Raw genomic sequence first — 22,366 nt, forward strand, 5'->3', positions numbered from 1 at the left:
CCGGGGCTGAGCAGCATTGGAGGAGAGAAGACTGATAAAGAGGTCAAGTCCTTGCAGGGCCTTGCAGAAGAATGTGGGAACCAGCTGTTCTTCCCTACCAAGGACTGTACAAAGGGAAATGAACCAAATTGTAGCAAAAAGGAATGCAATCAGATATCCAGAAAAAAATATTGCCAGCTCACAGATAAGGAACCAATGAAGGATACAGAGATCCTTTAAGATTAAGGTAGGAAAGGAACAAAGAAAAAAGTTAGAGCCCCATCTATCCAGTGTGTCCACGTGATGAGGGATGAGGGAAACTGACCCCGATGCAGCCCATATGGTGGGCTTCCTCCTCCATGTTGACCTTCTACCTGTATGTTCCCCTTGGCTCAGGGACCGTGCCCCCTTTGTCTTCACCTCGGACATGGCGTATGTCATCAACGGGGGTGACAAGCCTTCCAGCCGCTTCCATGATTTTGTTGACCTTTGCTGCCAAGCCTACAACCTCATTCGCAAGCACACCCACCTCTTCCTCAACCTTCTGGGCCTGGTGAGGAGCTCCATCCCTTTCCGAATACCTTCTTCTTCTTATCTGGCACCATCTTTAAGACTTCCCTGTCTTGCTGCAGAGGATTTCTAGAGATTTACCTCTCTGAGCCCCAACTGAATACCTGCCTGCCCTAGATAAAGGCAGGGACCCAGACTACCTGAGGACAATGATGTCTGTATAGGTGCCTGACTCCCTGCTCCAGCCCGTCAGTTCCTGTGGCCCTCCAGCCACTGCCCACAGCATCTGTCTACCTCCCTCTAGAAGGGTTAGGGAGCCTAGCTGTAGAAAACCTTGCCTAAAGGTGGAGAAGCAGCAAGAATTCTCTGTTGTTACAGGCACCCTCTCTTCTTCTTTCTGCTCCTTTTAGATGTTGTCCTGTGGGATCCCTGAGCTCTCAGACCTGGAGGACCTCAAGTATGTGTACGATGCCCTGAGGCCTCAGGACACAGAGGCCAATGCCACTACCTACTTCACTAGGTAACATGATTCCTTGAGTGAATCAGCAATGCCCACCCTGATTAATTCCCAGCCTGCAGGAGGAGGACTGGGGAAAGGTGAAAGGCTTAGCTCAGATGCTAGAGCCTAGAACTGACCACGTGGATATATTGTCCCAACTTTGCCCGTGACTTAGGTAAATCATTTTGCTTCTCTCATCCTTGGTTTCCCATCTGTGTTTTGGTGCTAACCTTTGCACACAAGGGTATTGCCATCACTCTTATCTACATTCTCACTAGGTCCCAGTCAAATACTTTGTCTATGGGGCAATGTATAATGTGGCTTTTGTAATAATTTTTAACTTTCTTGGTCAGACCCTTCCCCCTTGCCAAAACGTGGAGTTCCATGATTCAGTCTCCTCATATTTGACAATGTTTTTAGGCACACTGTGTGTGAAAGCAAGGATATGTTTATCTATGAATGCCTACAAAATGTGGTCCGTGTAGATAATGTTCTCCACTCTTTTTGGAACTCAGAGAATTAAACTTTCTCTATTAGGTCTCCTAACACAGGACCTCTCCCTCTGAATTGAAATCTCTAGATTGAACAGTGCTTGGTGAGGTTCTATTGTAATGAACCTTGAAATTTTTTGACCACGATATTTAGACATTTACACAGAGAGAGTGAGTTTCTAGTTCCTTTCTACCTTGGTTTGATGGTCTTTGGCTCAGGTGGGCAGCCAGGGGAGGAGATAAGACCCTAGGGTTCACGTGAGCAAATTGCATGAGATAATTGTGTGCCAGTCGTTTGCTTTATGAGGATATGACACAGGAAAATGGTTTGATCTGAGCTGATTGTTAGTCTCAGGAGTAAGGAATATTCCTTGGAACAACCCTGTCGAGGCAGCAGGAATTTGGGTTCATGGTTATATCCTCTTTTCTTATCCTCCTGCCAGGTTGATTGAGTCCAGCCTGGGCAGTGTAGCCACAAAGCTCAATTTTTTCATCCATAATCTGGCTCAGATGAAGTTCACGGGCTCAGATGACCGGCTGACCCTCTCCTTTGCCTCCCGAACACACACTCTCAAGAGCTCTGGCCGAATCAGTGATGTTTTCCTCTGCCGCCATGAGAAGATCTTCCACCCCAACAAAGGCTATGTAAGTGTTTTCTCCAATCTGACCCCCTTTCTTGCTCTCTGCTGACCCTGGCTTACTGGGGTCCTGACTTTTTTCACACTTGCACAGTGGGCACAGGAGTTGACCGAGCATCCTGTGCTGGGAGCAGTCCTGGACCACTTCCCTCTCCTTTGCTCACGTGACCTGCCTAGAATTGGGGAGCTGAATTGGATGGTTATTTCCTCTGAGTCAAGGATCCCGGCAACATATGTGGGAAGTCTGCTTTTAGATTCCTGTGTATGTGCTATCATCTGTCTCCACTGGAGAGACTCTTGCTCTCTTCCTTCTGGAATGTGCCCCTCCCCTCAGCACATGCATACACTTCCGGACCTTTCCTACACCCTTCACTGGGTGCAGAGGGCTCAGCAGGTACACCCTAAGATGTGGACCTTTGCAGATATATGTGGTAAAGGTGATGCGAGAGAACACTCACGAGGCCACCTATATCCAGCGGACCTTTGAGGAGTTCCAGGAATTACACAATAAGTTGCGGCTGCTCTTCCCTTCTTCACACTTGCCCAGGTAGCTGCCCCCTTTACTATCTGCACAGAGGGATGTGGGGGAGGGGGAAAGGATACGCGATGGGAGGTGGGCAGGACTGCAGGGGCAGAAAATACCGTTTTGGACTAAACATCTGCCTGCTTTGCTTGGCCTGGTATGGAGTTTGATGATAAGTGCTCCCCCTGCTGGCCGAGCTCTCCTTGCACGCAAGAGCTCTCACTCCGGGCCCACTGGACAGAAAGGAAGGCGTGGTTGAATCTGATGTTTCAAAATTTCTAATTTTTTAAAGAGTTACACCATTTTTCAAATGGATAAGCAAAATGTCATATGTACATACAGTGGGATATTATTTAGCATTTAAAATGGAGGGAAATTTCGACACGGGTAACAACGTGGATGGACCTTGAGGACATTCTGCTAAGTGAAATAAGCCAGTCACAAAAAGACAAAAACGGCGTGATTCCACTTATCTGAGTTACCTGGAGCAGTCAGATTCCTAGAGGCAGAAAGTAGAAAGCTAGTTGCCCAGGTCTGAGGGGAGGGAGGTTTGGTTGTTTAATGGGTACAGAGCTTCAGTTTTGCAAGATGAAAAGAGCTATGAAGTTGGATAGTGGCGATGGTTGCACGACAATGTGAATATGGTTAATTCCACAGAACTGTACACTTAAAAATGGTTAAGATGGCAAATTTTATGTTACACGTATTTTACTGCAATTTTTTAAAAAACTACTTTTCAGGCCGGGCGCAGTGGCTCACGCCTGTAATCCCAGCACTTTGGGAGGCCGAGGTGGGCAGATTGCCTGAGGTCAGGAGTTCGAGAGCAGCCTGGCCAACATGGCGAAACCCATCTCTACTAAAAATACAAAAATTAGTGTGTTGGCATGCTTTTATAATCCCAGCTACTCAGGAGGCCGAGGCAGGAGAATCGCTTGAACCCGGGAGGCAGAGGTTGCAGTGAGCTGAGATCACGTGACTGCACTCCAGCCTGGGCGACAAAGCGAGACTCAGTCTCAAAACAAACAAACAACTTTTTAAATGAATTTTTTGGCTGGGTGCGGTGGCTCATGCCTGTAATCTCAGCACTTTGGCAGGCTGAGGCAGGCAGATCATGAGCTAAGGAGTTTGAGACCAGCCTGGCCAACGTGGTGAAACCCACCTCTACTAAAAATACAAAAATTAGCTGGGCGCGGTGGTACGTGCCTGTAATCCCAGCTGCTGGGGAGGCTGAGGCAGGAGAATCGCTTGTACCCAGGTGGTGGAGGTTGCAGTGAGTCGAGATTGTGCCACTGTACTCCAGCCTGGGTGACAGAGCAAGACTCCATCTCAAAAAAAAAAAAAAAAAAAAAAAAAAGGATTTTTACATTGATGGGAGAAACTGAGGGCTCCCGAGCCATTTCTGGGGAGCCACAGGACTCTGGCACGCTGTTTGGTTTTCTTGTCTGGGGCCCTTGGAAATGTAGGCGTGAGATGCTGAGCAGGTGTCAGACCTGGGCACAGATGTGCAGCACAGGAGGAATTGTGAGGGTCCCCAGAGATGGAGGCTGCTGGGAAATGGGTGCTAGGGGACTGGAAATGCAAATGAAATGTGAAAAAAGCCCATTGTGTCCATTTTCTTTCCCCATCTTCACCTCCTGCATCCCCACTGCCTATGTTGCCACGCCAGCTTCCCTAGTCGCTTCGTGATCGGCCGCTCCCGGGGAGAGGCGGTGGCCGAGAGGCGGAGGGAGGAGCTAAACGGTTACATCTGGCACTTGATCCACGCACCCCCAGAGGTGGCCGAGGTGGGTGGGCTTGCCTCTCCTCCAGGCTGTCCAGGCTGGTGGGGGTGGTTGGGGAGGCAGGGGTGGAAGCATCCGGGGGCACTAGGAGTCAGGAACAGGACTTGGCACTTCGGGGTCTGCAGGCTGAATGACCAATGCTCCAGTCTGCAGAAGACAGGAGGAGGGTGGGTCCAGCCTCACAGGGTTATACACAGAAATGCAATTAAACAGAAACATGAATGCATCCAGGCACATGGTCTGAGAATGATGAGAATGAGCAGAGCCTCAGAAAAGGAGGCTCCTCTTTGAGGAAAAAATTTTTTGAGCAGGTTGAGTATGTATTATCAACCTAGACTTTTTTTTAAACAGATAGTATTATAATGGCCCTAACAAAGTCATGAGGAATCCTATTACTAAATACTTTAACAAATCATCTGCCCCTATTGTCCATGTTCCCTTCCTATTTGTCCATATGCAAGCATGATTTTTACAGTTTTATAGTGGTCATAGCTTAAGTATAAATCTAGGTTCTGAGCTTTTTTCCCTTAGCGTTTATAGTATGCATATGCTATAACTTTAAATATCTGTTCCTCCAGACACCAACTTGCAGTACCATAATCTTAACCATTTTATTTGTGAAAGATATTTAGAGTATGTGTTTTTTTTTCCGTTAATGTTCAAGTGAGTATTTTCACACAGTTGTTTGTTTGTTTGTTTGTTTGTTTTTTGAGACAGGATCTTGCCCTGTCATTCAGTCTGGAGTGCAGTGGCACAATCACAGCTCACTGCAGCCTCGACCTCCCAGGCTCAAGCGATCCTCCTGCCTCAACCTCCTGAGTAGCTGGGACTGTAGGCATGGGCCACCACACCCAGCTAGTTTTTGTATTTTTATTTGTAAAGACAGGGTTTCACTATGTCACCAGGCTGGTCTCAGACTCCTGAGCTCAAGCGATCCTCTGGCCTCAGCCTCCCAAAGTGCTGGAATTACAGGCATGAACCACTGCACTCGGCCTGTTTTTTCTTTTTAAACTTTTTAGTGTTAAAACTTTCAAACATGCAGAAAAGTAGAGAAACAATATAATTAGCACCTATATATCCATCACCTAAACACTTAACGTTTTGCTATATTTGCTTCTTCTATTTTTTATGAAGTATTTTAAAATAAATAACAGGCCAGGTGCAGTGGCTCATGCCTGTAATCTTAGCACTTTGGGAGGCCGAGGCAGGTGGGTCACCTGAGGTTAGGAATTTGAGACCAGCCTAGCCAACATGTCTCTACTAAAAATACAAAAATTAGCTGGGCGTGGTGGCGCATGCCTGTAATCTCATCTCTTGGGAGGCTGAGGTTGCAGTGAGCTGAGATTGCCCCACCGCACTCTAGCCTGGGTGTCAGAGCGAGACTCCATCTCAAACAAATAAAAAAAGTAAATTACAGATATCATAATACTGTACCCCCTAAATACTCACTATGCATCTCTAAACAATAAAGCCTTGTTTTTAATGTAACTACAGTATTATTATATTATTCAGTACATAGTCCATATTCAAAATTTCCCCATCATCCCCCAAATTCCTTTTACTGTTGGCTTGTTAGAGCTATAATCCACATAAGAACTGCATGTTGTTGGTTGTTATGTTTCCTAAGTCTTTTTAAATCTGGAACAGTCCCCTTCCTTTTTGTATTGGGCCGTTGTCTTATTGAAGAATGGCCCTGTTTCTGATTCTGTTCCAGTGTGATTTGGTGTACACCTTCTTCCACCCACTGCCCCGGGATGAGAAGGCTATGGGCACCAGCCCAGCTCCTAAGTCCTCAGGTACAGTATCTTCTCTGAGACCTTCCTGCCAACTCCTCTGAACTACCCCAAGGATAACTGCTTCTGCCCCAACCTCTTCTCAGTTCTCTCTCCTTGACTTGCCTCCTGTTCCTTTTCTTACTCTCCGGGGAATCTAGTTTCCCACCCAGGCTGTGGGGTCCATAGCTCCTTACCTGGGTTCCCCACAGGGTGGATATTCAGTTGATTATATCCTCAGACCCATCCCAACCCAGTTAACTCTAACCACATTCAGACTACACTTATGTAGATGCCTCATGAGTATCAGAAACCTGACGTGGAGAGGCTGGGGCAAGGGGGTTCAGAAAGAAAACAGAAACACCTGCCTGGCCTCTTGACCCTTCTTGGTTTCATTTGTCCCTACAGATGGCACATGGGCCCGGCCCGTCGGAAAGGTGGGAGGGGAGGTGAAGCTGTCCATCTCCTACAAAAACAATAAACTCTTCATCATGGTGATGCATATTCGGGGCTTGGTAAGTGCCTGCACAGCCCTGATTTTTTTCTTTTTTAATCTTTCTTGAGCTACTTTTTTGGGCAGACCTTCTCTGCCCTGTGTCATACGGGTAACCACCACAGTCTACTGAGCATCCACCATGGACCTATAACCATAGCAAGCCTATGGTATGACTAGGCAATACATGATACAGCTTTTTTTAGCTGTGGTCTTTGACAAGTAACCTAATCATTCTGAGCCTCATTAGAATGAGGAAAATGTTAAGCACCTACCTCATAGAGTCATTATGGGGATTAAATGAGATAATGCTTGTGGAATACTTAACACTATGCCTGGTTTTATTAGAATAATGATTATTAGGGTAATTATAAGGGAGAGGCCCAAGGGGCTCATTACCTGGCTATAATGATTCAGCAGCCACGTGACATCCTTTGAACATGATCAAGGCAGTATATAATTACTAAATTTTTGGTATGAGTTCTAAGAACATTGTGACTAGAAGAGGAAGGGAACTTTTTCTTGAAGTGGAGTTTTGCTGTGTCACCCAGGCTGGAGTGCAGTGGCGCAATCTTGGCTTACTGCAACCTCCGCCTCCTGGGTTCAAGCGATTTTCCTGCCTCAGCCTGAGTAGCTGGGACTACAGGCACATGCCACCACACCTGACTAATTTTTGTATTTTTTAAAATTAGAGACCGGGTTTCACCATGTTGGCTAGACTGGTCTCGAATGCCTGACTTAAGGTGCTCCACCCACCTCAGCCTCCCAAAGTGCTGGGATTATAGGTGTGAGCCACCACGCCCAGCCAGGAAGGGAACTTGAATACTTGCATTGTGCTGCATCCTATGTTAGGCATTTTGTGTAGGTTGGGCCAGTGGGATATGGCAGGAGGAGCATGAACATTCATCCATTTATTCTTCATTCATTCAATAAATGTTTGAGTGCCTGCTATATACTGATACATTAGCTCTGGGTATGGGGGAAAACAAAACAAAATCCCTGCCCTCAGGGGGCTTACATTCTAGTTGGAACCGGCAGACAGGCAGATAAGTAAAATACATGGCATAGAAGATGGTAGTAAGAGCTATGGCAAGAAATAAAGCAGAGAAGGAATGCTAGGATGGAATGAAGGGAGTGGACTTTGCAAAGAGTGGTCAGGGAAGGCCTCATTGTTGAGGAGGTGTCTTAGCAAGATGGAGAAGGTGAGGGAGGGAGCCATGTTTATGCACCTGAGGGCAGACTTTCCCAGGCAAAGGGAGCAGTTAGATCTGACAGCCCAGAGCCAGGAGCCTGCCAGGGGTGCATCAGAAACAGCAAGGGGCCAGCGGCTGAAGCCGATGGAGCAAAGTCGAGAGGAGTGGATGATGAGGTTGGAGAGGGTATGATGGACCAGCACCTCACCCCGATAGTAAGAACCATGGCCTTTTCCCTGAATGAGATGGGTTTTGAGCAGAGACATGACATGATCTGACTTAGGTTTTAAAAGGATCAGGCTGGGTGAATCATTAGTTGGCTGCCCTTGAGCAAGCAACTCAATCTCTGTGACTCATGTCTCTACCTCTTAGGGGTTAAGTGGACCAAATGACAAAATAGACAATGGCAGGAAGATACCTGGGAACATGATGGTTCACTCAAAACAGAGCACATTATGGGATGTCCTGAGGATTTGGATAAAAAGTATAGACTTGATATCATAGGCAAACCAATTGATGTTTTAATAGGACACGATGTTATCATGGTAGATATTTTTATCAGAATAGAGTGAGCTTGGAAGCAAATAAATTAGTTGTGCGTTGCAAGATGCCACATGGCAGATGAGAGTCTGGATCAGAGTGTGATCACAGGAATGGTGATGAAGAGACAGATGTTAAAAATCTTAACATTTTTTGGTTCTCATTCTATTGTAGCAACTGCTCCAGGATGGAAATGACCCTGACCCCTATGTGAAAATTTACCTCCTTCCTGACCCTCAGAAAACCACTAAGAGGAAAACCAAAGTGGCCCGGAAAACCTGCAATCCTACCTACAATGAGATGGTGGGTGGGGAAAATGGTGGGGTAGGGCAGGGGTTGGCAACCTGCGCCTGTTCTCCTAGATAAAGTCGTATTGAAGAACATATTAAGATGTTGTATTAAGAACATGGCTGTACTTGCTGATTTAGGTGTTGCCTGTGGCTGCTTTCATGTTGCAATGGCAGGATTGAGTAGTTGTCACATAGACCATATGGCTTATCAAGCCTAAAAATATTTACTGTCTGTCCCTTTACATAAAAAGTTTGCCAGCCCTTTTGGGCTGAGATTTCATGGCTGGGGTCTTGCCCTATCCTGTGGGAAGGAGGAGCCTGCCAGTCCTGTGCTGAAAATAAGCAGTGGCCCCAATACAAAGCCCTCACCTGCTTGAACTCTGAGCAAAGAACAGAGTTCATTAATGCTTCCCTTGGAGTCTGTGTACCTTGTGTACCTTCTGTATTACCTGGGACTCTGCAGGGTCAATGCTAGCCTCAGCTGGATCAACCCTCAACAGACTTTACCATCTCCCTCTCTCGGGTTCCCTCTGGATTCTTCTTGTTCCTTCTCTCACCACTTCCCTCACCCATCTCTATGTTTGCAGTTGGTGTATGATGGGATCCCCAAGGGAGACCTGCAGCAGCGGGAGCTTCAGCTGAGTGTGCTGAGTGAGCAGGGATTCTGGGAGAATGTCCTCCTTGGTGAGGTGAACATCCGCCTGCGAGAGCTGGACCTGGCTCAGGAGAAGACTGGCTGGTTCGCACTGGGATCTCGAAGTCATGGCACCTTATGAGCCCAGCAGAGCCACCACCCAGCATCCCAGGCTGGTGGCGGGAGCTGGGGGAGAGGACTCTCCCATGAGACTCTTCTTGTGAAGGGCCAGGGCCCTGGGCAGGTCTCCAGCTCGGTCCAGGTGATTCTGGCCTCTGTGGTAGGAGGCAGGGAGAGTAAGACATGCTCTGCTGTCTCTTCCTCTGGAGACTGAACGTGGGTTGGTTGTGATGAGCAGCCCCTTGGAGGCTGTGAGGTTGTCGCAAAGTTTTAAGTTTACCTTGTGTCAAGGGAGCAATGCTTGGTTTGGGGAGTGTGTGGGGTGGGCTGTATGAAGTAGCATTTTGGGGGTGGGTGGGTGGATATCTTAATTTTTATTTTTAAAAAATGAAATAGTGATGTTGTCCTAACTGGGACAGGAAGCCTTGCGAGAAGGGACATACCTATGCCCCAGAAGGCAAGAGAGGAAGACTATTTGGACTTTTTGTATGATTAAGGTTCTTATTGGACTTTTCCCTAGGTTTCTTTTTGTTGTTGTTGTTGTTTTGTTTTCTAGCTATAGGAACTATTTGGGGAGGGGCCCAGTGGGTCCTCGGCCAGAGCCCTCTCTAAGGACAGGTTGGGGAGGGTTGGGGAGGGCTGCCTGTGTTGGACTGAGGCTTGCGCCACTGGGCCTTTCTGATTTTGCCTCCAAAGGAGAGCGCTGTGATACCTACATGTGTAAGGAAGGGCCTTCCGTATTGGGGTTCTGCTAAGGACCCGTATTCAGGGACCCATGCTCTTTTGGGGGGACTTTTCCTCTTGTCTTCCCTACTTTATTAGGACTTGCCCTGAATACCATTTTCTACCCCTTGCCTCCATTCTCCTGGCCCTTCTGGGGGTCAGCTGGTCTCTACGAATATGCTGGGGGTGCTTCCCCATAGGTCTCTCCCTTCATTTCTCTCTGGTGGGACAAAATACTGACTCAGTCCTTAGATGTAGTTTCACCCAAGAGCATCTTGGCCCTGGGAAGAGGTCCCTGGGCTGCAGAGGCCACTGACTGCTTGCTAGGTAGCCTCTGGAAAGCATTCCCCATCCATCGCTTCCCACTTCTTTCTGCTGTGCTGCTTCCCTCCCAAACTCCATTTCTGTCACCGTTTTTATAAGACTTTTCCTCATTCTGTGGGGCCATAAACCTATTTAGTCTGGAGCCAAAGGGATGCCCTATCTGAAGGAAAGGGGCATGGGGTGGGGGATTCCATCAAAACTGTTGTTTTTTGCCCCATGATTTTTCTTTGGTCAGTAGGAGGCTGGATTGGAGTTGTGATTATTCCCCTGGAGCTAAGCTCAGGAGCCCAAAAGGAGAGACTGAGACTGAGTCTCTTATCTCTTCATATTCTTTATTCCCTACCAGATGGATTTTTTTTTTTTTTTTTGGAGACGGAGTCTCGCCCTGTCGCCTGGCTGGAGTGTAGTGGCATGATCTCAACTCACTGCAACCTCTGCCTCCCAGGTTCAAGTGATTCTCCTACCTCAGCCTCCCGAATAGCTGGGATTACAGGCATGTGCCACCATGCCCAGCTAATTTTTGTATTTTTAGTAGAGACGGGGTTTCACCATGTTGGCCAGGATGGTCTCGATCTCTTGACCTCGTGATCTGCCTGCCTCGGCCTCCCAAAGTGCTGGGATTACAGGATTACATGGAGCCACCATGCCCGGCCAGCCCCAGATGAATTTTACATTTGCTCTTTTGTGTTTCACTCCAAAGGGTTGTCTTCCTTGCCAAAAGGAGGGAGGGACTTTGAATTTGATATTAACTTTTAAAGCCAGAATTGGCTGGATGTTTCCCATGATTGGGAAAAGAGTGAAATGAGGACATTCTGTAAACTGTCCCTCCCTAATTCCAAGGATCAGAAACTCCCCGTTTTGCTGACTCATTCCATAACTGGAGAAAGAAGCTCCATTGACCGAAGCCACAGGGCAGCATGGAAATTTAAATTTTCTCTAAAATTAAAATGCCAAGGATAAAGCTGGCTGCTTCCAGGAGGGGGAAGGGGAGTGGGGAGTGGGTGGTGAAACTTTTCCAGATGAACGGACCATAAATGTGTTACTGGCTTTGTGCCTGTAGCTCATTTTATTATGACCTGTATGCTCCTGATTTAAAGAGATCTGTGTACTGTTTACTTCCCACTTCCCAGAATCCCTTGTATCTCCTTTCTTGGGAATTGTATTTTCTAATAAATGACATTTGAGAAAAAAATGAAACTATAATTTTATTTATTTTTTTGACACAGGGTCTCTCTTGGTCGCCCAGGCTTGGAGTGCAGTGGTGAGATCTAGGCTTACTGCAACCTCCACCTCCCGGACTCCATCCATCCTCCCACCTCAGCCTTCCCAGTAGCTGGGACCACAGGTGCACACCACGTCTGGCTAATTTTTTTTATTCTTTGTAGAGACAGGGTTTTGCCATGTTTCCCAGGCTGGTCTTGAACTCCTGGGCTCAAGTGATCTACCTGCCTCAGTCTCCCATAATTTTTAAAAGTAATTTTTAGTAGAGACAAGGTCTTGCTACGTTGCGCAGGCTGGTCTTGAACTCCTGAGTCCAAGCAACCCTCTCACCTTGTCCTCTCAAAGTGTTGAGATTACAGGTGTGAGCCACTGCACCCAGCTGAAACTATCATTTTAAAGATTGGTTGATATTTGGCTGGGCACAGTGGCTCATCCCTGTAATCTCAGCACTTGGGGAGGCCAAGGTGGGTGAATCACCTGAGGTCAGGAGTTTGAGACTAGCCTGACCAACATAGTGAAACCCCGTCTTTACCGAAAATACAAAAATTAGCCAGGCGTGGTGGCACGTGCCTGTAACCTCAGCTACTCAGGAGGCTGAGGCAGGAGAATCGCTTGAACCTGGGAGGTGGAGGTTGCAGTGAGCCGAGATTGTGCCACTGCACTCCAACCTGGGCAACAAGAGTGAAACTCCATCTCAAAAAAAAAAAAAAAAAAGATTGGTTGATGTTCAAATGTTTACATTGAAACATCTGAACATCTGATGTATGAGATGAAGATAATAATAGTGGTTTTTATACCACCAAATGGTAACTTTTATATGTACTAGTGCACTGCACTGACCAGTTTTACATTTGTCAGCTAAATCTAGCCTCACAACAACTTGATCAGGTGTGTACCATTATCCATTTTACAGATGAAGAAACTGAAGCTCAGAGGGATGAAGTAACCTGCCTAAGGGCACACAGCCAATAAGTCTTGGAGTTTGAACCCCGGTTTGTTGCACTCCAAACCTTGTGCAACCCCTCCTAGGCAATGTTTAATACAATCCCTTAAATTGGTCTAATTGGTATTTCGGGTGCTTTTTATACATGATATCATCTTCCATTACAACTGCCCTGGACAGTAAGTATGGCTCATTCATGAATTCTGCAACAAACATTCACAGTTCTTACCAGTGCTACCTAATGGTATGCCTCCATTCATTAAAAAAATACATTGTATTGAATGCATCCTGGGCCCTGTACGCTAGGTAGGGGATTGGGGCTTACCAAGGTAAATTAAGACAGTTCTCTGCATTTAAGACGTTTACTACCAGGGCTGGGCACAGTGGCTCACGCCTGTAATCCCAGCACTTTGGGAGGCCGAGGCGGGCAAATCACTAGGTCAGGAGATTGAGACCATCCTGGCTAACGTGGTGAAACCCTGTCTCTACTAAAAATACAAAAAATTAGCTGGGTGTGGTGGTGGGCGCCTGTAATCCCACCTACTTGGGAGGCGGAGGCAGGAGAATCGGTTGAACCCAGGAGGCGGAGGTTGCAGTGAGCCGAGATTGCGCCATTGCACTCCATCCTGGGCAAAAAGAGTGAAACTGTCTTTTAAAAAAAAAAAAAAAAAAGAAGTTTACTACCTAGTAATATTTAACCAACTCCATTTTATAGGAGAAAAAACTGAAACTTGAGATGCCTCACAACTATGAAGCCACTACAGCATAACCATAGCCCAGAAGTGAATCCCCCAAGTGCAGGATGGAAGTGAAGTGACCCTTGTTCAAGCATTGTACCCAGAAGTCTTCAAAACTCTCCAGTGGGGAGTCATGTTTCATACTGGGGAATTCTGTGGGGGCTTCCAGGGGATTTTTCAGTAGTAAACAGTAGGAAGTGTTACCTGCTTTATTTCTAGGTGGTCTTGAGGTGTCACTGCAGTTCTGGGCAAGTCCCTATGGACTTTTTAAAGGTTAGTACTTGAATCTGCCAAGAGTCTTAGTGAAGGAAATTTCGTGGCCAAATGAGGTAGAAATCTGAACCCTCCTGAGGGAGGGGGAATGAGAGGGGGAATGCGAGAGAGGGGGAATGAGAGAGGGGGAATGGGGGAATGAGGGGGAATGAGAGAGGGAATGAGAGGGGGAATGAGGAGGAATGAGAGAGGGGGAATGAGAGAGAGGGGGGATGGGGGGATGAGAGAGGTGGGGAATGAGAGAGGTAGGGAATGAGAGAGGTGGGGAATGAGAGAGAGGGGTTGCCCAAGGAGAAAAGAAACAAAAGCAGCCCAGGGGGCCCAGATTTCTGAGTTCAAAGAGAGGTGACAAAAATGAAGCAGTCCAGCTTGCCGAGATTTGGGGAGCAAAGATTAGACTGGATTTGAAAGGTGAAAAAATGAGGCAGCATTTTAAATTGGGAGGGAATTTTCTGGTGGCTGGGACTTGTCTAAAGTGTCTGATCAACAAGCAACACTAATGACTTACTCTGGGTGAGGCGAGGTGTCCGGTACTGTGGCTACTCAGATAACAAAGGTGTGGATCCTGTCTTCAAGGAACTCAGTCTTTCAAGGGAGGCAGACGTGGAAATAAATACAGTGCAGTGTGATACGGACAAGGTGGCATAAGAAGGGGTGGGGCGGGCAGAGTGGGCTTCAGAGAGGATATCTGATCTGAGTGTTAATCGGAGCTTCAGGCTTTATTCTTAGGGTGATGGGGTTTTCAGAAAGGGAAATGCAGAGGCCGAGCACGGTGGCCCACAGCTGTAATCTCGGCACTTTCGGAGGCCAAGGCGGGTGGATAATCTGAGGTCAGGTGTTCGAGACCAGCCTGGCCAACATGGTGAAACCCCATCTCTACTAAAAATACAAAAATTAGCCAGGTGTGGTGGTGAACGCCTGTAATCCCAGCTACTCAGGAAGCTGAGGCAGGAGAATCACTTGAACCCAGGAAGTGGAGGTTGCAGTAAGTTAAGATCACACCACTGCACTCTAGCCTGGGCAACAGAGAGACTCTTATCGCAAAAAAAAAAAAAAAAAAAAAAAAAACGGTAATGTCTAATTTATGTTTTAAGAGATCATTCTTCTGGCTGCTGTTCGAAGCAAGAATGGAAGCAGAAGAGGAGGCTATTGTAATCCAGGAGGGAAATGATGGTGGCTTGGGGATGGTGAAAGTGGTCAAATTCTGGATATATTTTGAAGGTAGAGCTGACAGGACTTGCTGATGGACTGCATATGGAATTGAGGGAAAGGGGAGCTGAGGATGACTTCTCAGTGTGGAGCCTCAGAATGTAGGCAAAGAGTCCTCTGGAGGAATTACTGGGAGTGGGGAGGTAGGTTCAGTAGAGCTGAATCAAGACTTCTGATTTTGATAAGTTTGAGATGTGTGATAGAAATCTAAGTGGAGAAATAATAGAATGGAATCTGAAGCCCAAGGGAAGTCAGTCTGGAAGTTTAGATATGGAAGTCATCAGCACTCCGGTGGCGTTTAATTCCATGGAATGAGATGAGATCACCCAGGTTAGAGAGGCATGTGGGTGGATTGAGGCCAACATTTAGAGGAGGAGGAGGAGCAGATCAATGGTGTCCTGGCAACCTAAAGAAAAGTATGATCAGTTTCCTGGGGCTGCCATAACAAAGTATCACAAACTGAGAGGCTTAAACAGCAATGTATTTCTGGAGGTTGGAAGTCCAAAATCAAGGTGTCCGCAAGGTTGATTCCTTGTGAGGACTGTGAGAGACTCTGTTCCATGTTTCTCTCCTGGCTTCTGGAGGTTTGCTGGCAATCTGGCATTTCTTGGCTTATATATGCATCAACCCAATCTCTGCCTTCACAGTGCCGTGGCATTCTCTCCATGTACATGCACATGTCTGTGTCCAAATCTCCTCTTTTTATAAGGACGTTGTCATCTTGGATTAGAGCCCACCATAATGACCTCATCTTAACTTGATCATCTGCAAAGAACCTATTTCCAAATAAGATCACATTCACAGGTACTAAGGGGACTTTAGTACTTTATCTTTAGGACTTTATCTTTTGGGGGACACAATTCAACCCCTAACAGTCAAGAGGAGTGAACATAGCAAAATGTTCTTGGTAACCTTGATAAGAGCTGCCTGAATGAGTGGTGGGGGGTGAAAGCCACATTGGTGTAGGCTGGGGAAGAGTATAGGTGAAGAGAAAGTGGAGACCATAAGCACTAACAACTCTTGAGAGGTTTCACTCTGGTGGTGCAGCTTGGAGGGGTGTGTATCTAGGGAAGGTTTTTTTTTATTATTTACGTTTTTTTGAGACAGAGTCTCGCTCTGTCACCCAGGCTGCAGGGGGGTGGTGTGTTCTTGGCTCACTGCAGCCTCAACCTCATTGGCTCAAGCAGTCCTCCCACCTCAACCTCCCGAGTAGCTGGGACTACAGGTGTGAGCCACCACGCCCAGAGAACTTTTTAAATTTTTGTAGAGACAAGGTCTTGCTATGTCGTCCAGGCTGGTCTTGAACACTTGGGCTCAAGCCTTGGCTCAAGCCCCCTGCCTTGGCCCCGCAAAGTGTAGGGATTACAGGCGTAAGCCACCATGCTGGGTGGTCTTTTTATTTTTAATATAGGTGATATTAAGTTATGTAAATGTGAATGATCTATTAGTGAGAGAAACATGTATGTTACTAGGGAGAAGGGATAAGAGAGGTCAGAATTCCTTAAGTGAAAATGGAGGGATGGCATGCAGGAGGTTTCTTGGGTTGCGGCGGGATTGAAGGCAGATTATGTGGGTCCAGATGCCGGTGGATTTGTTCAGGGAAAGATGAGGTGATTTATGTCCAGTTGTATCTGTTTTTTCTTGAAGTCTGAGTGTGATCATAAACTGAGAATGTATGTTTATGGGAAATGCTGGGAATTTGAAGAAAGAAGTATTGTGAGACAGTCTCAGAGTGTAGGAGAAGCAAAGCTTCTAGGGAACTGTGGTGGGAGTGCCTGGCGTCGATGAGATTTGTGATCACAAGTATGAAGTGAGTCACTCAGCATGCCTAAGCGATCTTCTTAAGCAATGATTAGCTGCAAGGGTGCAGGCGCAGAATGAGTGAGTAGTTGGGTTTAACTAGGGTTGGAGTTTTGCCAGGGAGTAGAAGGGCAAGGGGGTAGTTTTAATACTGGATCATGGAAATTCATGCTGAGTAAGGAGGGAAATGAAGAGTGTGATGGATCACAAAAAGTGGTAAGAGCAATGGTTTGTGGTCTCTGGGGGTTTGACCGGCAGCTGAATAGGGATATCAGGGCAGTGTGGATTGGTAGGAGGCGGCAACCAGAGTGGGAGATACTGGGATGTCAGATTTTGGAGCTGGTGGTGACTCTGAAAAAATCAAGAGCCATATACCCTTTACCTCAGGCTGGCAAAGTCTTTTAAAATAAACAGAATTAACTGAGGTTTTAATTTTCTCCAGCCAAAGTGCCAGTCAGCTTGCCAATGGAAGGACTTTTTGTCTTCACCAGCTTGCACACAGCCTTGGCAACATGTTATCTCTGTGTACAGATCTGGCCTCCCTCTGCCCTCTAGCAGGCTTGGGAAGGCTGAGTCACACTTTTCCAGCTGAGACGAACAAGGCAAAGTCACATATTCTCAGAGGCAGCTCTCAAATATTTTAATTTTTTAAACTTTTTTTTCATAAACTTTTGTAGACTGTTGCTCAGGTTCTTTCTTTCTTTTCCCTCCCTTCCTTCCTTCTCTCTCCCCTCCCCCCGGCACTCCCTTCCCCCTCCTCTTCCCTCCACTTCCCTCCTCTCCCCTTCCCTCCCCTCCCTCCCTCCTTCTGTTCTTCCTTTTCTTCTTTCCTTTCTTCCTTCCCTTCCTTCCTTTTCCCTCCCTCCCTCCCTTTCTCCTTCCTTCCTTCCTTTTTCCTTCTTTTTTTCTTCCTCTTTCTTTCCCTCTCTCCTCCCTCCCTTCTTCCTTTCCTTTCCTTCTTCCTTTCCTTTCTTTCCCTCCCTCTCTCCCTTCTTTCCTTCCTTCCCTTCCCTCCCTTCCTTCCATTCTTCCTTTTTCTTTTCCTTTCCTTCTTCCTTTTCTTTCCTTTCTTCTCTTTCCTTCCTTCCTTCCCTCTCTCCCTCTTTCTTTTCTTTCCTTCCATCCCTTTTTCTTTCAAGACAGGGTCTCACTCTGTCACCCAGACTGGAGTGTGGTGGCATGTTCTCAGCTCACTGCAGCCTCAACCTCCTGGGCTCTAGTGATCCTCCCACCTCAACCTCCTGAGTGGCTGGGAACACAGGTGCACACCACCACACCTGGCGAATTTTTTGTAGAGACCGGGTTTTGCCATATGTTGCTCAGGCTGGTCTTGAACTCTTGGGCTCAAGCAATTGACCTACCTCCCAAGTGCTAGGATTACAGGCGTGAGCCACCGTGCCTAGCCCAAATACTTTATGATTGCATTTTCCCTCTCTAGAACTTCTAACATAAGGAAGAATAAAAATTATATATCCAATGACTACATAGGGAAGGGGAGTTCCATTCAAGAAAGTTTTAAGAAATTGTTTTCAGGGGTATGTGGTGTCAGTCAGTGACAAAGTTGACAGTGGAATGCAAGAGGCTTGGTCTTAAGGAAAACGACATTATTTTAAAGTATTATTACTCTTCCGTTCATTCAACAAACATTTATTGGATGCCTATTATGTACCAGTCAACATACTACCTCAGTGGTTCTTAAACTTTTTGGTCTCAGGAAAAAGTTTATACTCCTAAAAATTATTGAGGGCCCCAGCCAGGTGTGCTGGCTCATGTCTGTAATCCCTGCACTTTGGGAGGCTGAGGCAGGCAAATTGCTTGAGCTCAGGAGTTTGAGACCAGCCTGGGCCACATAGCAAAACCTCATCTCTACTAAAAAGAAAAAAAATCCCAACTTGGCCAACCCGGTGAAACCGTCTCTACTAAAAAAATAGAAAAATTGGCCGCGCATGGTGGTGGGTGCCTGTAATCCCAGCTACTTGGGAGGCTGAGGCAGGAGAATCACTTTAACCTAGGAGGTGGAGGTTGCAGTGAGCTGAGAATGCACCACTGCACTTCAGCATAGGCAACAGAGCAAGACTCCATCTCAAAAATATAATAAAATGAAAAAAAAAAAAAAACAGGTGTGGTGGTACACACCTGCCATGCCAACAACTTGGGAGGCTGAGGTGGGAGGATTGCTTGAGCCTGGGAGATCAAGGGTGCAGTGAGCCGTGACTGCACCACTGCGCTCCAGCCTGGGCAATAAGCAAGATCCTGTCTCAAAAAAAAATTACTAAGGACCCCAAATAACTATCTTTATGGCTTTATGTGGTTTCTAGCTATCAATATTTCCTATTTATGAATTCAAGACCGAGGAACTGAAAAATGTTCATTTAGGCTGGGTGTGGTGGTGTGCACCTGTAGTTCCAGCTACTTGGGAGGCTGAAGCAGGAGGATTGCTTGAGCCCAGGAGTTCAAGGCCATAGTGTGCTGTGATTGCCCTGTGAATACCCACTGCAGTCCAGCCTGGGCAACATATGAAACCCTGTCTTTAATGAAAAATACAATGAAATTTTAAAATTCATTTAAAAATAATAAACCAATTACATGTTAATTTTTTTTTTTTTGAGGCAGGATCTCACTCTGTTGCCCAGGCTGGAGTGCAGTGGCACAATCTTGGCTCACTTCAACCTCTGCCTCTCAGGCTCGAGCAATCCTCCCACCTCAGCCTCCTGAGTAGCTGGGACCACAGGCGTGCACTGTCATGCCTGGCTAATTTTGTATGTTTTGTAGAGACAGGGTTTTGCCATGTTGCCCAGGCTGGTTCAATTATTTTTCACAACATAAAAAGCTTAGTGAGAAAAGTGGCATTGTCTTACATTTTTTTCCAAATGTCTTTAGTATCTGGCTTAATATAAAACAGCTAGAATCTCCTATCTATCTGCTTTTGCATTCATTCTGTTGACAGTTCACACACCATGTATCTTCCAGAAGACTTCACTGTACATACATGAGGAAATGAGAGTTAAAAAAGCTTAGAATTATTATGGAAATATTTTTGGCCTTAAGAACCCTCTGAAAGGGTTTCAAAGCAGGATCCCCAGGGGTGTCCAGACCATACTTTGGGAACCACTTTTCTAGATAGTTGGATACAGCCCTCAAGGAGTTCAGGGACCAGCAAGAGAGAACACTTACAGGTATATGTAATGCAATGTGTTAAGTGCGCTAATAGAGCGGAATAATGTAAGTGCTGTGAGGGATCCATTAATTCTGGCTGGAAAGGTCAACGAAGGCTTCAAGGAGAAGCTGACATTTGAATTGGATCTTGAAGGATGAGTAGGTATATAACAGGAAAGGTGAAGCTTTTCTTGGCTGAGAAACAGCACGAGTAAAGGCAGGAAACAAGGAGTACAGGTAAGTCCAGTGTTCCTAGAATATAACATGCATGAAGACAAGTGACAGAGGAGGCTGGAAGAGTACAGTGGGAGGGCAGGCTGAATAGAGCCTTTATTCTGCAGGCAATGAGGAAACAACTGAAGACTGTAAAGCAGAACCACACAACAATATTAGCTGATCTTTGTGCTCCTACTCTGTCTAGGCTAGGCACTGAGAAAACTTAGTTTTACCAATCCATTGAAAGAAGAATTACTAGCCTCACTTTACAAGAAACAGGCTTCTGGTAACAAATTTGCCTACTTGGATCTCTATTATGAAACTGACCTCTATTATTAATACATTTTTCTGAAGTTCATAGGATTGAGATTTTCCAGAGGTATGAATAATAATACAGGGTAAACAACAGAAACTGAGGTCCTCTTGGCTTCCTAGAAAGAAGTGGTTGTGCCGGGCGTGGTGGCTCACGCCTGTAATCCCAGCACTTTGGGAGGCCGAGGCAGGTGGATCACAAGGTCAGGAAATCGAGACCATCCTGGCTAACATGGTGAAACTCCGTCTCTACTAAAAATACAAAAATGAGCCAGGAGTGGTGGCATGTGCCTGTAGTCCTAGCTACTAGGGAGGCTGAGGCAGGAGAATAGTTTGAACCCAGGAAGGCGGAGGTTGCAGTGAGCGGAGATCACACCACTGCACTATACTCTGGGCAACAGAGCGAGACTGGTCTCAAAAAAGAAAAAAAGAAGTGGTTGTTCCTTGAGCAGGCCCAGTAAGGCAGGAGGAGCTGCTGGTCTCCTCCCAGCTCCCTAAAGATTTTTCTGCTGTCCCTAGTGCTCATAACTGCCACCCTCCCTCTGTAATTGGTACTTGACTTCAGGGGTATCTATTACAAAGTTTTAGCAGAAATAAAGAAATGAACTAAGACCAAACTCACAAGAGATAATCAAATACAGCAATTAAAATTACCAGCCAATTTTTTTTCAAAGGATAGTGGTCCATGTTTCCTTTTTGGCTGTTGTATTCTGTGGTTCTGGTTGCTAAGGAAGTATTAATAAATATGAATTGAATATGTACATACCAGACACGTATGTACGCAGCGCTGCCCAACTTTTACATAAGATCTCAGGTTGATGGTCTACATAGTACTCAACAATAGGAGAACCCTGAAATATCTGTCAGGCTGGGCGTGGTGGCTCACGCCTGTAAGTAACCCCAGCACTTTAGGAGGCCGAGGCGGGCAGGTCACTTGAGCTAAGTTTGAAACCAACCTGGGCAACACGACGAAACCCTGTCTCTACAAAACTATGCAAAAATTGGCCGAGCGCGGTGGCTCACGCCTGTAATCCCAGCACTTTGGGAGGCCAAGGCTGGCGGATCACAACGTCAGTAGATCGAGACCATCCTAGCCAACATGGTGAAACCCTGTCTCTACTAAAAATACAAAAAATTAACTGGGCGTGGTGGCACACGCCTGTAGTACCAGCTACTCGGGAGGCTGGGGCAGGAGAATCGTTTGAACCTGGGAAGTGGAGGTTGCAGTGAGCCGAGATCGCGCCACTGCACTCCAGCCTGGCGACAGAGTGGGACTCCGTCTCAAAAAAAAAAAAAAAAAAAAAAAAAATTAGCTGGGCGTGGTGGTGCGAGCCTGTAGCCCCAGCTCTTCGGGAGGCTGAGGTGGGAGGCTCACTGGAGCCCAGGAGGTTGAGGCTGCAGTGAGCCGAGATCGCACCACTGCACTCCAGCCTGGGCGACAGAGCTAGACCTAGAGTCTCAAATAAATAATAAAAATCTAAGACTACGATAACCCTACAGTTGGCCCGCGGGGCATTCAACCTTCCATGGATTGAAAATATTTGGGAAAAATAAAGACAATAAAACATAATACAAATAAATACAGTATAACAACTAGTTCCATAGCACTTGCATTGTATTAGGTATTATACTTAATCTAGGGGATGATTTAAATATCGGGAAGGTGTATGCAGATTATATGCAAACACTACACCATTTTACATAAGGGACTTGACCTTCTGCGGATTCTGGTGTCTACGGGGTCCTGGAACGAATCCCTATTTCATGAGAGGGGATGACTGTACACACGTCAGTGTGTATTAGGCCATCAAAACGCCTCCGGGAAATTCTTGGGTTATTTTGAAAACCCCTTCCCTCCCCAAGACCTTTAACCTAAAGGGCTGTTGGGGCGGTCTCCTAGGAGACCACACAGAAACGACTGCGCATGCGTGCTTTCCCGCGGCTGATGCAACCTCACGCTGCCGTGCGGCTCTACCTCGAGTAAGGAAG

At 46.5% G+C, this 22,366-nt stretch overlaps 1 protein-coding gene across 4 annotated transcripts in view; it reads left to right on the forward strand.

Annotated features, from left to right (window-relative positions):
• The window catches only part of PIK3C2B (phosphatidylinositol-4-phosphate 3-kinase catalytic subunit type 2 beta), a 72,259-nt gene extending 60,557 nt beyond the window's left edge, over positions 1-11,702 (forward strand). For 2 of the 4 annotated variants that reach the window (XM_032137155.2, XM_032137156.2), the window contains 9 exons: positions 376-532; positions 900-1,009; positions 1,923-2,124; positions 2,540-2,664; positions 4,307-4,424; positions 6,136-6,217; positions 6,602-6,708; positions 8,594-8,722; positions 9,297-11,702. In XM_032137155.2, coding sequence (XP_031993046.1) covers positions 376-532; positions 900-1,009; positions 1,923-2,124; positions 2,540-2,664; positions 4,307-4,424; positions 6,136-6,217; positions 6,602-6,708; positions 8,594-8,722; positions 9,297-9,485 — 1,219 coding nt within the window. In that variant the 3' untranslated portion in view covers positions 9,486-11,702. Of the gene's footprint in view, positions 1-375; positions 533-899; positions 2,125-2,539; positions 2,665-4,306; positions 4,425-6,135; positions 6,218-6,601; positions 6,709-8,593; positions 8,723-9,296 lie in introns of those variants that run through there. The other 2 variants (XR_009210751.1, XM_058430578.1) reach the window with 2 other exon arrangements.
• The last annotated feature ends 10,664 nt before the right edge of the window (positions 11,703-22,366 follow it).

This window comes from Hylobates moloch, unplaced genomic scaffold (assembly GCF_009828535.3).
Source record: "Hylobates moloch isolate HMO894 unplaced genomic scaffold, HMol_V3 SCAFFOLD_18, whole genome shotgun sequence".
Lineage (NCBI taxonomy): Eukaryota > Metazoa > Chordata > Mammalia > Primates > Hylobatidae > Hylobates > Hylobates moloch.